We start from the raw sequence: 23,185 nt of genomic DNA on the forward strand, positions 1-23,185 counted from the left end.
TCCCTGTCCCCTATACATATCTACCTCCATCACTCCTGTATCCCTGTCTCCTTCCCCCTATACATATCTACCTCCATCACGCCAGTATCCCTGTCTCCTTCCCCCTATACATATCTACCTCCATCACTCCAGTATCCCTGTCTCCTTCCCCCTATACATATCTACCTCCATCACTCCAGTATCCCTGTCTCCTTCCCCCTATACATATCTACCTCCATCACTCCAGTATCCCTGTCCCCTTCCCCCTATACATATCTACCTCCATCCCTCCAGTATCCCTGTCTCCTTCCCCCTATACATATCTACCTCCATCCCTCCAGTATCCCTGTCTCCTTCCCCCTATACATATCTACCTCCATCACTCCAGTATCCCTGTCTCCTTCCCCCATATAAATATCTACCTCTATCATAATTACTATTCACAGAACTATAATAGGTTCGTACCTAAGAAACGTGTATCTTTACATATAGTCTACAATTCATGTTGATCTCTTAATGCTATAGAACAGCTCAACTCCATAGATCTATTCTATATCTGGGTTATTTTTTTACAAGCATGGAGATAAAATATTTGGAGTGCTGCAATGGATTCCGTCATCACCACAGGGATCCGGAATTCTTTCTAGACATTCTAGTCTAGAATAAACTAAAATTAGGGTGGCAAAAATTCCCTTCAACTTTCCCAAAATTCCCATGTTTTTTTTCTTTTTCTCCAGAAATCCCAGTTGGAAGATTCCTAGAACCAGAAGACAATAAGCAGTAAATCCTGAACCCTCTCCTGCTGAATCCCCAAAAAACTCTCCAGTCGCTCCTGTAAATCTGAAAAGGATGGAGGATTGATATAAACACTCTGGTATGATTCTACTGGCTGGAATGTTTTGCCATGATTACTATTTTCCAATTCTCTCAGATCTACATTAACTGTCTAAGGGTATAGGGTTTAGTCTAGGGTGTAGGGTCTAGGAGTTGGTTTGGGACTCAGCCCAGTCACAGGTCTATCCTCCATGCTGATTATGTTCCTGCCTAGCAGTGTAGGGTCTAGGGTGTAGGGGTTATGGATTAGGATCTAGAGTCCCTTTATATCAGTCACAAATCTTCCTCCATGCTGAAGCTGCTCCTGCGACTAGAGGTCTTGGAGACTCCTGGGGAGACGGAGGAGAGCAGGGGGTCTCTGCCCCCAACAGAGGACATCCCCAGCCCCCTGTCGTCCATCAGGATGTCCCCCAGACCCATGTCCGGCAGCAGGGAGGCGTGGAAGGCTGCGGCCGACGGGTCATCCAGGTCAGAGAAGCTCAGAGAGTCCAGGTCTAAGGGGCTGCCCATAGTCATCAGACCAACTGGAGAGGCAGATGGGGGCGGAGACAGGAAGGGGGGGGAGGCGGCCTGGAGGCCTTGGCCACCACTCAGGGAGAGGAGGGTCCTGGAGAGAGCGTCGCCTGTGCTGGGGTCCAGGGACTGTGATAGGCTTAGGTGTGAGGAGGAGCTGCCTTGGGAGGAAGAGGCGGGGGTGGAGAGGCCGTGGAGGCGGGCCTGTATCTCAAGCTCCTGTTGAGAGAAACAACAGACAACAATAGTCAACACTTAAACTATTAGCGTCAAGCATAAGAACAGCCCTTAGGTATGATTATTAATGCACAGGTTCTCACGCCTTATGACCTTACTGCTTAATTATAGTACAGTAGAAATAGTAGAGGCCCTGGAACACTGCCCTGGGGGACGCCAGAGTTGATTGATTTTTCCCTGAGACAATTTACCATTTACCTTCCAAAGAGACATGAAAGCAACATGCCAATATCACACTGAAGCAATTACCGGACTTCCTTGCTGTACACTGATTGATTGACTTTCTCACACAAGAGGAAAATCTTTCTAACTTGATTTCGTAGCAGTAGGATTAGTCTGGTCTTCATCTCCTTAGCCCAAACCCTTTCCCTCCCAATCTCCCGAACCTAAACCTTCCCTACCAGTCTCCCTAGATGTGAGTATTACCTGTATACGTAGGTTACTGTCAGTATTACCTGTATACGTAGGTTACTGTCAGTATCACCTGAATACGTAGGTTACTGTCAGTATTACCTGTATACGTAGCAGCAGGTTACTGTCTGTATTACCTGAATACGTAGGTTACTGTCTGTATTACCTGTATACGTAGCAGTAGGTTACTGTCTGTATCACCTGAATACGTAGGTTACTGTCAGTATTACCTGTATACGTAGCAGCAGGTTACTGTCTGTATTACCTGTATACATAGGTTACTGTCTGTATTACCTGAATACGTAGCAGCAGGTTACTGTCAGTATTACCTGTATACGTAGCAGTAGGTTACTGTCTGTATCACCTGAATACGTAGCAGTAGGTTACTGTCTATATTACCTGTATATGTAGGTTACTGTTTGTATCACCTGTATACGTAGGTTACTGTCTGTATTACCTGTATACGTAGCAGCAGGTTACTGTCTGTATTACCTGTATAGGCAGGTTACTGTCAGTATTACCTGTATACGTAGGTTACTGTCTGTATCACCTGTATACGTAGGTTACTGTCTGTATTACCTGTATACGTAGCAGCAGGTTACTGTCTGTATTACCTGAATACGTAGCAGCAGGTTACTGTCTGTATTACCTGTATACGTAGGTTACTGTCAGTATTACCTGAATACGTAGGTTACTGTCTGTATTACCTGAATACGTAGGTTACTGTCTGTATTACCTGTATACATAGCAGCAGGTTACTGTCAGTATTACCTGTATACGTAGGTTACTGTCAGTATTACCTGTATACGTAGGTTACTGTCAGTATTACCTGTATACGTAGCAGTAGGTTACTGTCTGTATTACCTGTATACGTAGGTTACTGTCTGTATTACCTGAATACGTAGCAGCAGGTTACTGTCTGTATTACCTGTATACGTAGGTTACTGTCTGTATTACCTGTATACGTAGCAGCAGGTTACTGTCAGTATTACCTGAATATGCAGGTTACTGTCAGTATTACCTGAATACGTAGGTTACTGTCAGTATTACCTGAATACGTAGCAGTAGGTTACTGTCTGTATACGTAGCAGTAGGTTACTGTCTGTATTACCTGTATATGTAGGTTACTGTCTGTATTACCTGTATACGTAGGTTACTGTCTGTATTACCTGTATACGTAGGTTACTGTCTGTATTACCTGTATACGTAGCAGCAGGTTACTGTCTGTATCACCTGAATACGTAGGTTACTGTCTGTATTACCTGTATACGTAGCAGCAGGTTACTGTCAGTATTACCTGAATACGTAGGTTACTGTCTGTATTACCTGAATACGTAGGTTACTGTCTGTATTACCTGAATACGTAGGTTACTGTCTGTATTACCTGTATACGCAGGTTACTGTCAGTATTACCTGTATACGCAGGTTACTGTCTGTATTACCTGTATACGCAGGTTACTGTCTGTATTACCTGTATACGTAGCAGCAGGTTACTGTCTGTATTACCTGTATACGTAGCAGTAGGTTACTGTCTGTATTACCTGTATACGTAGTTTACTGTCTGTATTACCTGTATACGTAGCAGTAGGTTACTGTCTGTATTACCTGTATACGCAGGTTACTGTCTATTACCTGTATACGCAGGTTACTGTCTGTATTACCTGTATACGTAGCAGCAGGTTACTGTCTGTATTACCTGAATACGTAGGTTACTGTCTGTATTACCTGTATACGTAGGTTACTGTCTGTATTACCTGTATAGGTAGGTTACTGTCTGTATTACCTGTATACGTAGGTTACTGTCTGTATTACCTGTATACGTAGGTTACTGTCAGTATTACCTGAATACGTAGCAGCAGGTTACGGTTGCTGTGCTCCAGTTTCCTCTGTCTGGTCTCCATTTCCTTGGCTCTCTGCTGCTCCTTCTGCAGCCTCCTGATGTAGTCCACAGACGCCTTCAGGATGGTGCCCTTGTTCCAACGCGTCTCCCTGTCGCCGTAGCACGGGGGTCAGTGAGGAGAAAGGAACAGCGGCATGATTAGATATATGTTGTAGCAGGGGGGGTCAGTGAGGAGAAAGGAACAGCGGCATGATTATATATATGTTGTAGCAGGGGGGGTCAGTGAGGAGAAAGGAACAGCGGCATGATTAGATATATGTTGTAGCAGGGGGGGTCAGTGAGGAGAAAGGAACAGCGGCATGATTAGATACTATGTTGTAGCAGGGGGGGTCAGTGAGGAGAAAGGAACAGCGGCATGATTAGATATATGTTGTAGCAGGGGGGGTCAGTGAGGAGAAAGGAACAGCGGCATGATTAGATACTATGTTGTAGCAGGGGGGGGTCAGTGAGGAGAAAGGAACAGCGGCATGATTAGATACTATATGTTGTAGCAGGGGGGGTCAGTGAGGAGAAAGGAACAGCGGCATGATTAGATACTATGTTGTAGCAGGGGGGGGGGCAGTGAGGAGAAAGGAACAGCGGCATGATTAGATACTATGTTATAGCAGGGGGGGGTCAGTGAGGAGAAAGGAACAGCGGCATGATTATATATATGTTGTAGCAGGGGGGGGTCAGTGAGGAGAAAGGAACAGCGGCATGATTAGATATATGTTGTAGCAGGGGGGGTCAGTGAGGAGAAAGGAACAGCGGCATGATTAGATACTATGTTGTAGCAGGGGGGGTCAGTGAGGAGAAAGGAACAGCGGCATGATTAGATATATGTTGTAGCAGGGGGGGTCAGTGAGGAGAAAGGAACAGCGGCATGATTAGATATATGTTGTAGCAGGGGGGTCAGTGAGGAGAAAGGAACAGCGGCATGATTAGATACTATGTTGTAGCAGGGGGGTCAGTGAGGAGAAAGGAACAGCGGCATGATTAGATATATGTTGTAGCAGGGGGGGGTCAGTGAGGAGAAAGGAACAGCGGCATGATTAGATATATGTTGTAGCAGGGGGGGGTCAGTGAGGAGAAAGGAACAGCGGCATGATTAGATATATGTTGTAGCAGGGGGGTCAGTGAGGAGAAAGGAACAGCGGCATGATTAGATACTATGTTGTAGCAGGGGGGGGGTCAGTGAGGAGAAAGGAACAGCGGCATGATTAGATACTATGTTGTAGCAGGGGGGGTCAGTGAGGAGAAAGGAACAGCGGCATGATTAGATATATGTTGTAGCAGGGGGGGTCAGTGAGGAGAAAGGAACAGCGGCATGATTAGATATATGTTGTAGCAGGGGGGTCAGTGAGGAGAAAGGAACAGCGGCATGATTAGATACTATGTTGTAGCAGGGGGGGGGTCAGTGAGGAGAAAGGAACAGCGGCATGATTAGATACTATGTTGTAGCAGGGGGGTCAGTGAGGAGAAAGAAAGACTCGAAGTCATTGGCCACTTTAATAATGTTTACATATCCTACATTACTTATCTCAAATGTATATCCTGTATTTTATACCATCTATTGCATCTAGCCTATACCGCTCGGCCATCGCTCATCCATATATTTATATGTACATATTCTCATTCACCCCTTTACTTAGATTTGTGTGTATTAGGTAGTTGTCGGGGAATTGTTAGATATTACTTGTTAGATATTTACTGCATTGTCGGATCTAGAAGCACAAGCATTTCGCTACACTCGCATTAACACCTGCTGACCATGTGTACGTGACCAATAAAATTTGATTTGGAATAGCGGCATGATTAGATACCATCTTCGGACGTGCCAACCTTGTCCAACTTTTTAGAGTACGAGACACAAATTGGAGATTCAACTCGCAAATGTAGTGCAAAGGCATTTTAGAAGCGTTGCCTCTATAGCCGATACCAGACACTCATTCATTCTTCATCACTCAGTCTTCTAAACTCCCAACTTCATTTACCGTAATTTTTGGACTATTAAGCGCACCTGAATATAAGCCGCACCCACTGAATTAAAAAATATATATCATTTTGAACATAAATAAGCCGCACGTCTATAAGCCGCAGGTGCCTACCGATACATTGAAACAAATGAACTTTACACAGGCTTTAACGAAACCCGGCTTGTAACAAAAACAAAAAAATTAGCAGTAAGCTTTAGTTGTCTTTTTGCACTGAGTCAATTCCTCACGCTGCTGTTTCCAACGTCTTATCATCGACTCATTAAGACCAAGCTCCCGTGCAGCAGCTCTATTTCCTTTTCCAACAGCCAGATCAATCGCCTTCAACTTGAAAAGCTGCATCATATGCATTTCTCCGTGTCTTTGCCATGATGAGGGTGACAAAATGACTACCGTAATCAGAATGATGGGAAGTTTGAGCGCTCGATTTAATCTAAACAGTAAACAAAAAAGTTGTTTGACCTTAACCCGTTTCGGCAATTTCATTGGTCTAATGAAAGCTTCATGCCGCCAAAAAACTGAGCACGTCAGAGAATGTGTTTAAAAAAAAATTTAAAAAAATTGAAAGCGGGAAAAATCCATATATTAGCCGCGTCATTGTTTAAGCCGTGAGGTTCAAAGCCTGGGAAAAAAGTTGCGGCTTATAGTCCGGAATTTACGGTAATGCCAAGATGTTTATATTTATTTTTGATTATACTTTTGTAATGTTTTTTTTTTTGTGTGACGTGGATCATATTTACAGTTACAGTCTTATCAGGTTGCGTGATCCTCGTAATGTTACGTGGAAAATACAACTAATGGGACGCAGAATTAAACGTATATCACACTCGCACAAATGCGACCAGCTTTTTTTCCCCGTATATTTTGCATTTAATTTCTTTCACTAGTAAATGTGAGTGAACTGCTGATACTTCAGAGCTCACTGAATGTCCATCTTCTGTTCTCTAACGTTAGCTTGAAACAATTAGCGTTGACCTTTCCACAACACACGGAGTCGAAAAAGGGATTTGTCCATGTGTTTATGTACAGCTGACAGTACAGTAAACTCAGCATCACAACAAACAGGAAGAGAGGCAGACACGGGGTAGCTACATCCAATAATGATGTATTCATCTGTATTAATCTAATTAATGTCCATGACACAAACTCCGTACACGTCTGTGTGTTGCAGCTCCAGAATCTGGATAGTGGATTTATTTTGTATTAAAAATGTCAAATATAAATATATATATATTTTTTTAAATCAGGCCCTATTAATTTCTGCGTACTTTTAACTCGGATCTCGTACACGGACAGAGAGTTACGTAGTTGGTACGCAAAATGTGTGCATGTTGGTAGGTCTGTATCTTGTAGCGGGGGGGGGGGGGGTAAATAAGGAGAAAGGAACAGCGGCATGATTAGATACTATCTTGTAGCAAGGGGGGGGGGTCAGTGAGGAGAAAGGAACAATGAGATGGTGAAATAAATAAATATATACAGTAGCAGTGGGGGGAGCTACTCACGGGTCACTTGATTTGGGGATGAGAGCTCCCAGTTCCTTGATGCGATCGTTGATGTTGAACCTCCTCCGCCTCTCAACTAGGAACAGCCGTAACATGTCAACATTATCACCAAAAACCGAATAAAAAATACATTTAAAAATATAGGTATCCATTGTGGTATCCAAGTATTTTTAATCTATACTCACTCTGGTTATGATTGTCCTTTTTCTGTCGCTCCTTCATCATCGCTTTAGCCTCCACCTCTAGAAGACACAATTTTAAAAAATCAACATTTAGCACTGCGATATCAGTATATTGCGGGGGTTGCTAAAGAACCGCTTGAAACGTCAATAAAAACATAAGTACACGTTCAGAATATCTAAAAGTTATTAGCCTTTTGATGAGGTTTTGCCGCAGAGATTTTACTCAGTGAGATGAGATTGTGAAACACGGAAGAGGGAATGAGTGAACAGGTTCTACTGAGGGGCTGAGGCACAGCTTTGTAATGAGGAACAGGGTGGGTTCAGGGTGTGACTGACTGACTCAGACTGACTGACTGACTGGACAGGGGAAGTTGGGGTGAGCAATGCTGAGTAAGAACTTTAAAATGAAAAGAGAGCGAGGGGGAGGAGATTGAAGTCAGAGAGAGTCAGACACAGAAACAGGGACAGAGTCAGAGAGAGTCAGACAGAAACAGGGACAGAGTCAGAGAGAGACAGACACAGAAACAGGGACAGAGTCAGAGAGAGTCAGACAGAAACAGGGACAGAGTCAGAGAGAGACAGACACAGAAACAGGGACAGAGTCAGAAAGAGAGACAGACACAGAAACAGGGACAGAGTCAGAAAGAGAGACAGACACAGAAACAGGGACAGAGTCAGAAAGAGAGACAGACACAGAAACAGGGACAGAGTCAGAAAGAGAGACAGACACAGAAACAGGGACAGAGTCAGAGAGAGACAGACACAGAAACAGGGACAGAGTCAGAGAGAGAGACAGACACAGAAACAGGGACAGAGTCAGAGAGAGAGACAGACACAGAAACAGGGACAGAGTCAGAGAGAGACAGAAAGAGAGACAGACACAGAAACAGGGACAGAGTCAGAGAGAGACAGACACAGAAACAGGGACAGAGTCAGAGAGAGACAGAAAGAGAGACAGACACAGAAACAGGGACAGAGTCAGAGAGAGACAGACACAGAAACAGGGACAGAGTCAGAAAGAGAGACAGACACAGAAACAGGGACAGAGTCAGAAAGAGAGACAGACACAGAAACAGGGACAGAGTCAGAAAGAGAGACAGACACAGAAACAGGGACAGAGTCAGAGAGAGACAGACACAGAAACAGGGACAGAGTCAGAGAGAGAGACAGACACAGAAACAGGGACAGAGTCAGAGAGAGACAGACACAGAAACAGGGACAGAGTCAGAGAGAGACAGACACAGAAACAGGGACAGAGTCAGAGAGAGAGACAGACAGAAACAGGGACAGAGTCAGAGAGAGAGACAGACACAGAAACAGGGACAGAGTCAGAGAGAGACAGACACAGAAACAGGGACAGAGTCAGAGAGAGACAGACACAGAAACAGGGACAGAGTCAGAGAGAGACAGACACAGAAACAGGGACAGAGTCAGAGAGAGACAGACACAGAAACAGGGACAGAGTCAGAGAGAGACAGACACAGAAACAGGGACAGAGTCAGAGAGAGACAGACACAGAAACAGGGACAGAGTCAGAGAGAGACAGACACAGAAACAGGGACAGAGTCAGAGAGAGACAGACAGAAACAGGGACAGAGTCAGAGAGAGACAGACACAGAAACAGGGACAGAGTCAGAGAGAGACAGACAGAAACAGGGACAGAGTCAGAAAGAGAGACAGACACAGAAACAGGGACAGAGTCAGAGAGAGACAGACACAGAAACAGGGACAGAGTCAGAGAGAGACAGACACAGAAACAGGGACAGAGTCAGAAAGAGAGACAGACACAGAAACAGGGACAGAGTCAGAGAGAGACAGACACAGAAACAGGGACAGAGTCAGAGAGAGACAGACAGAAACAGGGACAGAGTCAGAAAGAGAGACAGACACAGAAACAGGGACAGAGTCAGAGAGAGACAGACACAGAAACAGGGACAGAGTCAGAGAGAGACAGACAGAAACAGGGACAGAGTCAGAGAGAGACAGACAGAAACAGGGACAGAGTCAGAGAGAGACAGACACAGAAACAGGGACAGAGTCAGAGAGAGACAGACACAGAAACAGGGACAGAGTCAGAGAGAGACAGACACAGAAACAGGGACAGAGTCAGAGAGAGACAGACACAGAAACAGGGACAGAGTCAGAGAGAGACAGACACAGAAACAGGGACAGAGTCAGAGAGAGACAGACACAGAAACAGGGACAGAGTCAGAGAGAGACAGACACAGAAACAGGGACAGAGTCAGAGAGAGAGACAGGGACAGAGTCAGAGAGAGACACAGAAACAGGGACAGAGTCAGAGAGAGACACAGAAACAGGGACAGAGTCAGAGAGAGACACAGAAACAGGGACAGAGTCAGAGAGAGACAGACACAGAAACAGGGACAGAGTCAGAGAGAGACAGACACAGAAACAGGGACAGAGTCAGAGAGAGACAGACACAGAAACAGGGACAGAGTCAGAGAGAGACAGACACAGAAACAGGGACAGAGTCAGAGAGAGACAGACACAGAAACAGGGACAGAGTCAGAGAGAGACAGACACAGAAACAGGGACAGAGTCAGAGAGAGACAGACACAGAAACAGGGACAGAGTCAGAGAGAGACAGACACAGAAACAGGGACAGAGTCAGAGAGAGACAGACAGAAACAGGGACAGAGTCAGAAAGAGAGACAGACACAGAAACAGGGACAGAGTCAGAGAGAGACAGACACAGAAACAGGGACAGAGTCAGAGAGAGACAGACAGAAACAGGGATAGAGTCAGAGAGAGACAGACAGAAACAGGGACAGAGTCAGAGAGAGACAGACACAGAAACAGGGACAGAGTCAGAGAGAGACAGACAGAAACAGGGACAGAGTCAGAGAGAGACAGACACAGAAACAGGAACAGAGTCAGAGAGAGACAGACACAGAAACAGGGACAGAGTAAGTGGGAGAGACAGACAGTCAGAAAGTTGAGATAGAGACACAGAGACAGAGACAGAGACACACAGACAGGACAGAAAAGGTGATATTGAGTGTGATTTAGAGAGGAACTTTTTACAGACAGAAAGAGAGACGGGGAAATAGAGATAAGAGCGTGTGTGTTAAGTGTGTTTTAGACCGGAATTATTTACCGGTACCGGTAAACTCAGTCTTGACATTGTGCAGGTCAGCAGGACAGGAGTTGGAGACGGTAATGTCAGGAGCAGCCATCCCTCCACTGCTGTACACATCCTGCATGTTCACTGACACCGGCAGCTGCACACACACACACACACACACACACACACACACACACACACACACACACACACACACACACACACACACACACACACACACACACGTCACAAGGTGTAAACAACAACAAAAACAAGCTTTCAGAGGTGATCAACAACTCCCAAATGTAGTACAAATGCGGAGGCTATATACAGGGGGTACCGGTACAGAGTCAATGTGGAGGCTATATACAGGGGGTACCGGTAACGAGTCAATGTGGAGGCTATATACAGGGGGTACCGGTACCGAGTCAATGTGGAGGCTATATACAGGGGGTACCGGTACCGAGTCAATGTGGAGGCTATATACAGGGGGTACCGGTACCGAGTCAATGTGGAGGCTATATACAGGGGGTACCGGTACAGAGTCAATGTGGAGGCTATATACAGGGGGTACCGGTAACGAGTCAATGTGGAGGCTATATACAGGGGGTACCGGTAACGAGTCAATGTGGAGGCTATATACAGGGGGTACCGGTAACGAGTCAATGTGGAGGCTATATACAGGGGGTACCGGTAGAGAGTCAATGTGGAGGCTATATACAGGGGGTACCGGTACAGAGTCAATGTGGAGGCTATATACAGGGGGTACCGGTACAGAGTCAATGTGGAGGCTATATACAGGGGGTACCGGTACAGAGTCAATGTGGAGGCTATATACAGGGGGTACCGGTACAGAGTCAATGTGGAGGCTATATACAGGGGGTACCGGTACAGAGTCAATGTGGAGGCTATATACAGGGGGGTACCGGTCCCGAGTCAATGTGCAGGGGTACAGGTTAATCCAGGTCATCTTTAAAGTGACTATGAAGCCCATTGAACACGCAGTAAGAACAGAATATGTTGTGACATCAGAAGTCTAAGAGCTACATTGATTATTGGTGAGTCTCAACAAACCATGACATGACTCCACTGATAACGTCCCTGAAACGTTGATAATGTGAATTCCAGACTCTTTTTTTTCCTTCTAAATGTCTACGTAACAGACAAGATGAGGGTTGCAAAATTCCAATATCTTTCCCCAGATTCCCTGCTCGCTCTCCATAAGTTCTGGTTGGAAGAGTCCTAGAATCAGGAAGGAATACAGAGGACATCTGGAATACTCCGACCAGGATATCTGGAAAACCTGGTCATTTGGGGAAATTACTGGAATTTTGCGACCCCTGTGTCGATTAAAAACCTTTTTTTTCCTGTCGTCTCCACTGCGGCCATGTTTACAGAGTGGAAACATAGAAAAAACGTTTTAAAATGGCGGTTTTCTATAGAATGATATCGTAAATATAATGCTATTTAGCAGACGTTTTTATCCAAGGCGTCTTACAGGCATAGGTGCATTTATTTACACAAATGTTGATGTTGTGGTGATGCTGAAGATGATGAAGAACATGAAGTTGAAAACTGTGAAATGTCCCTTTAACAGACACCACGCTGAGTGTGCACCATGTGATTACATTATCTCTCAATGGTCAATGTGACCAACACTATCTAATATTCAGCCACAGAATACAGTAAGAAAACATATTAGCGTGTCTACATCTCTGTTTCGTTAACAGAATACAGTAATAAACGTTAGCATGTCTATGTCTCAGTTTCATTAACAGAATACAGTAATAAACACATTAGCATGTCTGTCTCTCAGTTTCATTAACAGAATACAGTAATAAACATGTTAGCATGTCTATGTCTCAGTTTCATTAACAGAATACAGTAACAAACACATTAGCATGTCTATGTCTCTGTTTCATTAACAGAATACAGTAATAAAACATATTAGCATGTCTATGTCTCTGTTTCATTAACAGAATACAGTAATAAACATATTAGCATGTCTATGTCTCAGTTTCATTAACAGAATACAGTAACAAACACATTAGCATGTCTACATCTCAGTTTCATTAACAGACTACAGTAATAAAACATATTAGCATGTCTATGTCTCTGTTTCATTAACAGAATACAGTAATAAACATTAGCATGTCTATGTCTCAGTTTCATTAACAGAATACAGTAATAAACATTAGCATGTCTATGTCTCAGTTTCATTAACAGAATACAGTAATAAACACATTAGCATGTCTATGTCTCAGTTTCATTAACAGAATACAGTAATAAACATGTTATCATCTCTACATCTGTTTCATTAACAGAATACAGTAATAAAACATATTAGCATGTCTGTCTCAGTTTCATTAACAACAGAATACAGTAATAAAACACATTAGCATGTCTACATCTCAGTTTCATTAACAACAGAATACAGTAAAACATCTTGTTAACATGTCTACATCTGTTTCATTAACAGAATACAGTAATAAACATCTTGTTAACATGTCTACATCTCAGTTTCGTTAACAGAATACAGTAAAACATCTTGTTAACATGTCTACATCTGTTTCATTAACAGAATACAGTAATAAACATGTTAGGATGTCTACCAGACAAGCCAAAGTCTGTAGTAAGCTACAATTAAAAAAATAATAATAATAATAATAAAGCAATTCAGTGAGAAACCAAAAGAAATCCAGTCAAAAACCTCTCGTTATCTCATCTAGCCTCTTCAAAACACAAACCCATATTCTTATTCTTGTCATACAGATTCCACAGAACAACAACATAAAATGTTTTACCTCGATCATCTTATTTATTTTGTTATCATGCTGCAGAACAACCAAAATCCTCATCTTTCTCCTGCCAAACCGCTCTGACACTTCTCCTTTCTCACGGAACAGAGTTGAGAAATGGACAAACGTCTTCAGCGGGAGACACACACACACACACACACACACACACACCTCTCCTCTCTCTCTCTCTCTGATCCACGGTTAGCTAACCTTTAGTCTCCACAGTTAAGCTATCAGCGTTCTACACACAGCCCCCTCCTGTCTATATCCTCCGACACCATGCAGGTTGACTGACAACACCGTCCCACACCGTCCCACACCGTCCCACTCCGTCCTGGCCACTGTTAGCAATATATCAGAACACAATGTTTACTCTCATCGCCAGGATGGATTCCACCGTCTCTGACTTGGACATATAACTGCCCTGCTCCCCCCCAAAAAAAATCTATGATCTCCGACCACACAAAACAGCACGGATACTCACTGACACACAAAGACAATGTGTTGATAAGCCAATAAGAGCAAAGGTCAACTTTCAGTGACCGCCTCTGGAGAAGATTGAAGAGGATTCCATAAAATCAACTGTTTGCAGCAGCGGTATCTATTCACATACATTAGTTTCATTTTGAAGAAGCAGGCTTAAAGATGATTCATTCATCCCCAGGAGTGAATGCATCGTCATATGTCCTTGGTACTATGTTTAAATACATACCGTGTTGGCCACCTGTAGGCCAGAGTATATAAGGTTTAGATAATATATATATATATATATATATATATATATATATATATATTACTACATACCGTGTTGGCCACCTGTAGTCCAGGGTCGATCAACGTAAAGAACTCATCGTTGAGACTGGATTCAAGACTGATGATGTCGTCGATCACATCTTCCATCTGAAATACAAACAGCTCTGGGGTCAGTAGAGGAAGAGGTGACATGATGCACATCTACCATTTACCCTCCCTCCCTCCCCCCTCGTCTACCCCCCTCCCTCCCACGTCTACCCCCCTCCCTCCCTCCCACGTCTACCCCCCCTCCCTCCCTCCCTCCCTCCCTCCCACGTCTACCCTCACTGAAAACACTCCACACAGCACTTTATGAATGAGGCACCACTTCACAAGCCACAATGAAATGGACTCACACTCTCTTCCTAGAAAATGGTTTCTTCACGCTCTTATTATGAAATGTCTTCTTCAGATTATTTAATTTGTTATGAAATGTCTTCAGATTATTTAATTCGTTATGAAATGTCTTCTTCAGATTATTTAATTCCTTATGAAATGTCTTCTTCAGATTATTTAATTCCTTATGAAATGTCTTCTTCAGACTATTTCATTCCTTGCCACAAGTCAACCCCTCCTTTAGAACCATAGAAGTCTGAATAAGAGCTTTATCGACACACTGACTTTAAAAATTCCAGTTCAATTACATTTCAATTAAACGTTATTTAATCCCCTCAGGGACAAATGAACAACGTTTTTCCTATTGAAGCGAATACACAGACTGACAGGGCAACGGGCAGCGGAGTAAACCTTTAATTGAAGTCTCTGTGGTATTGCTATGAATTGTGAAGCGTGCAGAGGTTATTAGGCTGGCTGATGTTGTATTTAACAGAACGATGTGGTGCCAAACACACAAAGAGCAAGGTGCAGGAGACAGACCAGCCCCGGTCAGACAGACCAGCCCCAGACAGACAGACAGACAGAGAGACAGACCAGCCCCAGACAGACAGAGAGACAGACCAGCCCCAGACAGACCAGCCCCAGACAGACAGAGACAGACCAGCCCCAGTCAGACAGACCAGCCCCAGACAAACAGACAGACAGACAGAGACAGACCAGCCCCAGACAGACAGACAGACAGACCAGCCCCAGTCAGACCAGCCCCAGTCAGACCAGCCCCAGACAGACAGACAGAGACAGACCAGCCCCAGACAGACAGACCAGCCCCAGTCAGACAGACCAGCCCCAGTCAGACAGACAGACCAGCCCCAGACAGACCAGCTCCAGTCAGACAGACAGACCAGCCCCAGACAGACCAGCTCCAGACAGACAGACAGACCAGCCCCAGTCAGACAGGACAGCTAGTCCTGTGGTATTTGACAGCACAATGTTGTGCCAAACACAGAGCCACAGAGCAAGGAGCAGGAGACAGACAAACTAGACCAGCTTCAGTCAGACAGACCAGTTCCAGTCAGACAGACAGACAGACAGACCAGCTCCAGTCAGACAGACAGACCAGCTCCAGACAGACCAGCTCCAGACAGACAGACAGACCAGTTCCAGACAGACCAGTTCCAGTCAGACCAGTTCCAGTCAGACAGACAGACAGCTCCAGTCAGACAGACAGGAGACAGACCAGCTCCAGACAGACAGACAGACCAGCTCCAGACAGACAGACAGACCAGCTCCAGACAGACAGACCAGCTCCAGTCAGACAGACAGACCAGCTCCAGTCAGACAGACAGACCAGTCCCATACAGACAGACCAGCCCCAGTCAGACAGACAGACAGACAGACCAGCCCCAGTCAGACAGACAGACAGACAGACCAGCCCCAGTCAGACAGACAGACAGACCAGCCCCAGTCAGACAGACAGACCAGCCCCAGACAGACCAGCTCCAGTCAGACAGACAGACCAGCCCCAGACAGACCAGCTCCAGTCAGACAGACAGACCAGCCCCAGACAGACCAGCCCCAGTCAGACAGGACAGCTAGTCCTGTGGTATTTGACAGCACAATGTTGTGCCAAACACAGAGCCACAGAGCAAGGAGCAGGAGACAGACAAACTAGACCAGCTTCAGTCAGACAGACCAGTTCCAGTCAGACAGACAGACCAGCTCCAGACAGACAGACAGACCAGCTCCAGACAGACAGACAGACCAGTTCCAGACAGACCAGTTCCAGTCAGACCAGTTCCAGTCAGACAGACAGACAGCTCCAGTCAGACAGACAGGAGACAGACCAGCTCCAGACAGACAGACAGACCAGCTCCAGTCAGACATACAGACAGACAGACAAGTTCCAGTCAGTCAGACAGACAGACAGACAAGTTCCAGTCAGTCAGACAGACAGACAGACAAGCTCCAGTCAGACAGACAGACAAGCTCCAGTCAGACAGACAGACAAGCTCCAGTCAGACAGACAGACAAGCTCCAGTCAGACAGACAGACAAGCTCCAGACAGACAGACAGACAAGCTCCAGACAGACAGACAGACAGACAGACAGACAGACAGACAACGATACAGTGAGGCTACAACAGAATGCTATTTTTTTTAATTACAGGGGAGCTTATGTTGAATTTAAAACTGGAAGACCAAGACAACGTATAATACCTATGGAGAAACACCCAAATAAACTTGAGTTAAGAGTAAAAATGCTGGTAACTCATAAAAACATCTAAAACTGATACAATTAAATGTGAATTTTTTTGTCATTTAGCAGAGCCACTAGCAATAAGATGTATATAAAATGTAGATGACCTAATATTTAGAAAACAGCAGCTCACGGAAACCTACTGTTGTTTAGGCGTAGAGATGTCTGAAGCAGCTGAACAGAAGTGAATTATTATTTCCCCCCTCATCATGGTAGTTGCTCATTCATTATTCCCTGTGGTTTTTTTTCCCAGGATTCAATTCAACCCAAGCTCCCATGTACTTCCTATACTGGGAGACCATGGAATGCAAAACAGAACAGTATTATTTTGTATCTCTTATGTTTCTAACGGTGATGCACCTCCTCTTTGTTGGAGCTCAGGCTGAGCACGGCCAGTGGGCTGCTGGGAGTGCTGCTGGCTGCAGGCTGGAGAGAGGGGGCGGATCCGGACTGAGGCGAGGGGGAGGCACCCAGCGTCTGATTGGTCAGTTTGTTCCCCAGGGCGGAGGAGAGGTAGTGTTTAACCTGTTGTCTCTGGGAGGCCTGGATGTGGTACCAAGTGGGGTTCTCTAGGTGGGTCTGAACCTACAGGAGAGAGAGAGAGAGATGGTGAGATTAGTCAACGATCGAATGCAGGTATAATGCATTATAATCTGGTTATAATGCACTATAAGACTTCCATTTAATAAGCACTAACAGATAAGACATTTGTTGTCACAAGCAAGTGCAGTACCTCCCCAAAATACAGTGGTAAGTGTGCTCCAGCTGGGGCATGACCTACCTTAAGGACCTCCACAGGGACCTGAGCAGGGGGAGGTCTGGCCGCGGTATGCCCTGGGGCCACGGAGATGGCTGGGGAGGAGTCGGTGGTTCGTAGCTGGGCTGAGGAGACCTGCTGCTGGGCCTCTCTCCTCTCCTGGTCCCTGGCCTGCTGGCGCATCAGCTCCTGCCTCATCAACACCCGGGACGTCATCACCGAGCCGGAGGACGGAGAGGCCTTGTCAGGGGGAGGTTGGGACACGCTGCGGAGAGAGGGAGAGGGGACAGAGTCACCTCACTATGTTGAGCTTTATTGTCCCCGAGAGAGACAGGCTGCGGAGAGAAGGAGAGGGGACAGAGTCACCTCACTATGTTGAGCTTTATTGTCCCCAATAACGGGCTGCAGGGGGAGGGGGGTCAGTATAAAAACTGTATACAATATAAAACATAAATTAAACATATACATTGAGAATACATCAATGCAGTGAAATAAGCAGGAGAGAACAAAAACGGGAGCAAGATATACATTTGAGGCTGTTAAATGTCAATGCTGCACCAGAAGGTTTTTGTCAAGACCAGTCTCCTTGATGAAGAGAGGCAGAACTCAGTGAGAAATAGCAGTGATGATGATGATGATACTATGTAGACAGTAACAATATGTAGCAGTTAAGGTCCGCGGGTTCAGATTGCTGTGCAACAAGGACAACTGAAAGTACAGAACACTATTTCACAAGACTCTGTAATTACATAGAGATACAGTATATTTCCATCCTGCTGAGTGACTCACTGGGAAGCCCCTAGAACTCAACTCAACCCTACACCCTAAACCCTACACCCTACACCCTAAACCCTATTAGCCTCACACAGGGAGTCTAACTCTCTGCTGTCATCGTCCCAGTAGCCATACCAGATTAGTCACTAAACCCTACACCCTACACCCTAAACCCTCCGCTGTTAACGTCTTCCTCAGTCGCCCTGGATACACACAAGGAGACGAGGGAATCAAAACTACAAACCAAGATCACCTTACACCTACCTTCATCCTGGGAGGGCTTTCCCCTTCACCCTGGGAGGGCTTTCCCAGTCAGAAGTCACCTTCCAGGGTGAAGGTAAGTGTAAGGTGACTTCTGACTGGGAAAGCCCTCCCAGGGTGAAGGGGAAAGCCCTCCCAGGGTGAAGGTAAGTGTGAGGGCTTTCCCAGTCAGAAGTCACCTTACACCTACCTACACCCTGGGAGGGCTTTCCCCTTCACCCTGGGAGGGCTTTCCCAGTCAGAAGTTCCCACAAAAAAACATGATCACGCTTGAACTAACATGACCATCTGAAGTTGTGTGAGTCTAAGAAATAGATCAACACGACTAAGGTTGTGTGAAGTTACTACTGTAACCTTCCAGCAACGAACACAACCTCTCCAAAAAGGAGGAAATGAAGACGTATAAATCTTTGACTGTCTAACGTTTGTAATGTTCCCCTTTCGTGATGCCAACGCTGTTAATATACACATTACAACTAACAGTCAAATCAAACATTCGTCTTTCAATAGTCACACAAATACTACCATTACTACACCAGAACTGGAGAATGTCCTTACAGTTACATTACATTTTAGTCATTTAGCAGACGCTCTTAGCCAGAGCGACTTACAGTAGTGAATGCATACATTTCATTTCATGCATTTTTAAAATATATATAGTTATATATATAGTTGGTAGAGCATGGTGCATGGTGTTTGCAAAAAAAATAAAAAATAAATATATATTTTATTTTTTTTGCACTGGTCCCCCGTGGGAATCGAACCCACAACCCTGGCGTTGCAAACACCATGCTCTACCAACCGAGCCACAGGGAAGGCCATCCTTAACAGCTTGTCTATTCCAAACACCCTTCTCTCTTGTTTTTTTATCAAGAAGAGACTAATAACATTGACTTGAACTTTTAAATCCTCCTCGGTGTGGTCGTGTATCCTTGCTGAGTCACGGTGAATACACTGTAGGAAATCCCCACGGGGTTTAGACAGAGAGGATAAACAACAGTAACTTCATTGTCTGTCTCTCTCTCTCTCCGTGAAGCAGAGAGAATCATTTCCTTATTTCTCATGTTACTATTTGTCTTTGTATTATAAAATGTTTTAACTCTGCATTTTGTTGGTTGTTAAGGGCTCGCAAGGAAGCATACACACGTTGTATTCGGCGCATGTGAACAAATACAATTTGATTGGATTGAACTAGGCATGCACAGACATGTCTTGGTGAACAGCTCCGTTGTACATGATGAACATGGGAGGATAGACCGACATGAAGAGAGTATCTGGTCTGACCTAGAACAGTGTGTGTGTGTGTGTGTGTGTGTGTGTGTGTGTGTGTGTGTGTGTGTGTGTGTGTGTGTGTGTTCACCTCAGAGTAATGGGCTGGCTCTTCAGCTGGTAGAAGGCATCCGATTCTGAAGGAAGGATGCTCTCGACCTCGATATCTGCCACTATCCCCGACTCAGGTAGGAGAGGCTCCACACTGGAAAACACACACAACTACAGGTCAGTAACACACAACTACAGGTCAGGAACACACAACTACAGGTCAGGAACACACAACTACAGGTCAGTAACACACAACAACATACAACTACTGGTCAGTAACATACAACTACAGGTCAGGAACACACAACAACATACAACTACAGGTCAGGAACATACAACTACAGGTCAGGAACATACAACTACAGGTCAGTAACAAAACTACAGGTCAGTAACACACAACAACATACAACTACTGGTCAGTAACATACAACTACAGGTCAGGAATGCACAACAACATACAACTACAGGTCAGGAACATACAAATACAGGTCAGGAGCACACAACTACAGGTCAGGAGCATACAACTACAGGTCAGGAACACACAACTACAGGTCAGTAACACACAACTACAGGTCAGTAACACACAACTACAGGTCAGTAACATACAACTACAGGTCAGTAACATACAACTACAGGTCAGTAACACACAACTACAGGTCAGTAACACACAACTACAGGTCAGGAACACACAACTACAGGTCAGGAACACACAACTACAGGTCAGGAACATACAACTACAGGTCAGTAACACACAACTACAGGTCAGTAACATACAACTATAGGTCAGTAACACACAACTACAGGTCAGGAGCATACAACAACATACAACTACAGGTCAGGAACACACAACTACAGGTCAGTAACATACAACTACAGGTCAGGAACATACAACTACAGGTCAGGAACATACAACTACAGGTCAGGAGCACACAACTACAGGTCAGAAACACACAACAACATACAATGACAGGTCAGGGAAATACAACTACAGGTCAGGAACATACAACTACAGGTCAGGAACATACAACTACAGGTCAGGAACACACAACTACAGGTCAGGAACACTCAACTACAGGTCAGTAACATACAACTACAGGTCAGGAACACACAACTACAGGTCAGTAACACACAACTACAGGTCAGTAACACACAACTACAGGTCAGGAACACTCAACTACAGGTCAGGAACATACAACTACAGGTCAGGAACACTCAACTACAGGTCAGGAACACACAACTACAGGTCAGGAACACTCAACTACAGGTCAGGAACATACAACTACAGGTCAGGAACACACAACTACAGGTCAGGAACACTCAACTACAGGTCAGTAACACACAACTACAGGTCAGGAACACTCAACTACAGGTCAGGAACACTCAACTACAGGTCAGTAACACACAACTACAGGTCAGGAACACTCAACTACAGGTCAGGAACACACAACTACAGGTCAGGAACATACAACATACAACTACAGGTCAGTAACATACAACTACAGGTCAGGAACACACAACTACAGGTCAGGAACACTCAACTATAGGTCAGGAGCATACAACTATAGGTCAGGAGCATACAACTATAGGTCAGGAGCATACAACTATAGGTCAGGAACATACAACTACAGGTCAGTAACACACAACTACAGGTCAGGAACACTCAACTACAGGTCAGGAACATACAACTACAGGTCAGGAACACACAACTACAGGTCAGGAACACTCAACTACAGGTCAGGAACACTCAACTACAGGTCAGTAACACACAACTACAGGTCAGGAACACACAACTACAGGTCAGGAACACTCAACTACAGGTCAGGAACACACAACTACAGGTCAGGAACATACAACATACAACTACAGGTCAGTAACATACAACTACAGGTCAGGAACACACAACTACAGGTCAGGAACACTCAACTATAGGTCAGGAGCATACAACTATAGGTCAGGAGCATACAACTATAGGTCAGGAACATACAACTACAGGTCAGGAACATACAACTACAGGTCAGGAACACACAACTACAGGTCAGGAACACTCAACTATAGGTCAGGAGCATATAACTACAGGTCAGGAACACTCAACTACAGGTCAGCAACACACAACTACAGGTCAGGAACACACAACTATAGGTCAGGAACACACAACTACAGGTCAGGAACACACAACTACAGGTCAGGAACACTCAACTACAGGTCAGGAACACACAACTACAGGTCAGGAACACACAACTACAGGTCAGGAACACACAACTACAGGTCAGGAGCACACAGGCGGTTGGATAAGAATATACACTATATAGTGCCTTTGGAAAGTATTCAGACCCTTTGACTTTTTCCACATTTTGTTACGTTACAGCCTTATCCTAAAATAGACTAAATAAAAAAAATCCTCATCAATCTACACCCAATACTCCATAATGACAAAGTTAATTTTTTTAAATACATTTTAGTAAATGTATAAAAAAACAGAAATACCTTATTTACATAAGTATACAGACTCTTTGCTAAGGGACTCGAAATTGAGCTCAGGTTCATCCTGTTTCCACTGATCATCCTTGAGATGTTTCTACAACTTGATTGGTGTCCACCTGTGGTGAATTAAATTGATTGGACATGATTTGGAAATGCACACACCTGTCTATATAAAGGTCCCACAGTTAACAGTGCATGTCAGAGCAAAAACCAAGCCATGAGGTCAAAGGAATTGTCCGTAGAGCTCTGAGACAGGATTGTGTTGAGGCAAAGATCTGGGGAAGGTTGCCAAAACATTTCTGCAGCATTGAAGGTCCCCAAGATCACAGTGGCCTCCATCATTCTTAAATGGAAGAAGTCTGGAACCACTAAGACACTTCCTAGAGCTGGCCACCCGGCCAAACTGAGCAATCGAGGGGAGAAAGGCCAAATCAAATCAAAACAAATGTATTTATATAGCCCTTCTTACATCAGCTGATATCTCAAAGTGCTGTACAGAAACCCAGCCTAAAACCCCAAACAGCAAGCAATGCAGGTGTAGAAGCACGGTGGCTAGGAAAAACCTCCCTAGAGGCCTGATTGGTGGATCAGACACGAGTTAGCGAGATCCTATCGGCCCGTTCTTGCATATACTTGCATATTTCCATTAGGGTACGCCTACCCGATGGTCAAACTGACAGAGCTCCAGAGTTTCTCTGTGGAGATGGGAGAACCTTCCAGAAGGACAACCATCTCTGCATAACTCCACCAATCAGGCCTTTATGGTAGACATGACAGCCAGCTTGGAGTTTGCCA

General features: G+C 44.9%; 1 protein-coding gene across 5 annotated transcripts in view; it reads right to left on the reverse strand.

Moving 5' to 3' along the window:
• Positions 1-705: 705 nt before the first annotated feature.
• LOC115168729 (transcription factor E3) overlaps positions 706-23,185 on the reverse strand; it is a 29,344-nt gene continuing 6,864 nt past the window's right edge. For 2 of the 5 annotated variants that reach the window (XM_029724250.1, XM_029724254.1), the window contains exons 2-10: positions 19,950-20,063; positions 17,579-17,819; positions 17,158-17,382; positions 14,219-14,314; positions 10,650-10,773; positions 7,535-7,591; positions 7,350-7,425; positions 3,816-3,984; positions 706-1,545 (exon numbers count right to left, since the gene is read on the reverse strand). In XM_029724250.1, coding sequence (XP_029580110.1) covers positions 1,087-1,545; positions 3,816-3,984; positions 7,350-7,425; positions 7,535-7,591; positions 10,650-10,773; positions 14,219-14,314; positions 17,158-17,382; positions 17,579-17,819; positions 19,950-20,063 — 1,561 coding nt within the window. In that variant the 3' untranslated portion in view covers positions 706-1,086. The remainder of the gene's footprint in view (positions 1,546-3,815; positions 3,985-7,349; positions 7,426-7,534; positions 7,592-10,649; positions 10,774-14,218; positions 14,315-17,157; positions 17,383-17,578; positions 17,820-19,949; positions 20,064-23,185) is intronic. The other 3 variants (XM_029724251.1, XM_029724252.1, XM_029724253.1) reach the window with 3 other exon arrangements.

This window comes from Salmo trutta, chromosome 30, assembly GCF_901001165.1.
Source record: "Salmo trutta chromosome 30, fSalTru1.1, whole genome shotgun sequence".
In the NCBI taxonomy this organism is placed as follows: domain Eukaryota; kingdom Metazoa; phylum Chordata; class Actinopteri; order Salmoniformes; family Salmonidae; genus Salmo; species Salmo trutta.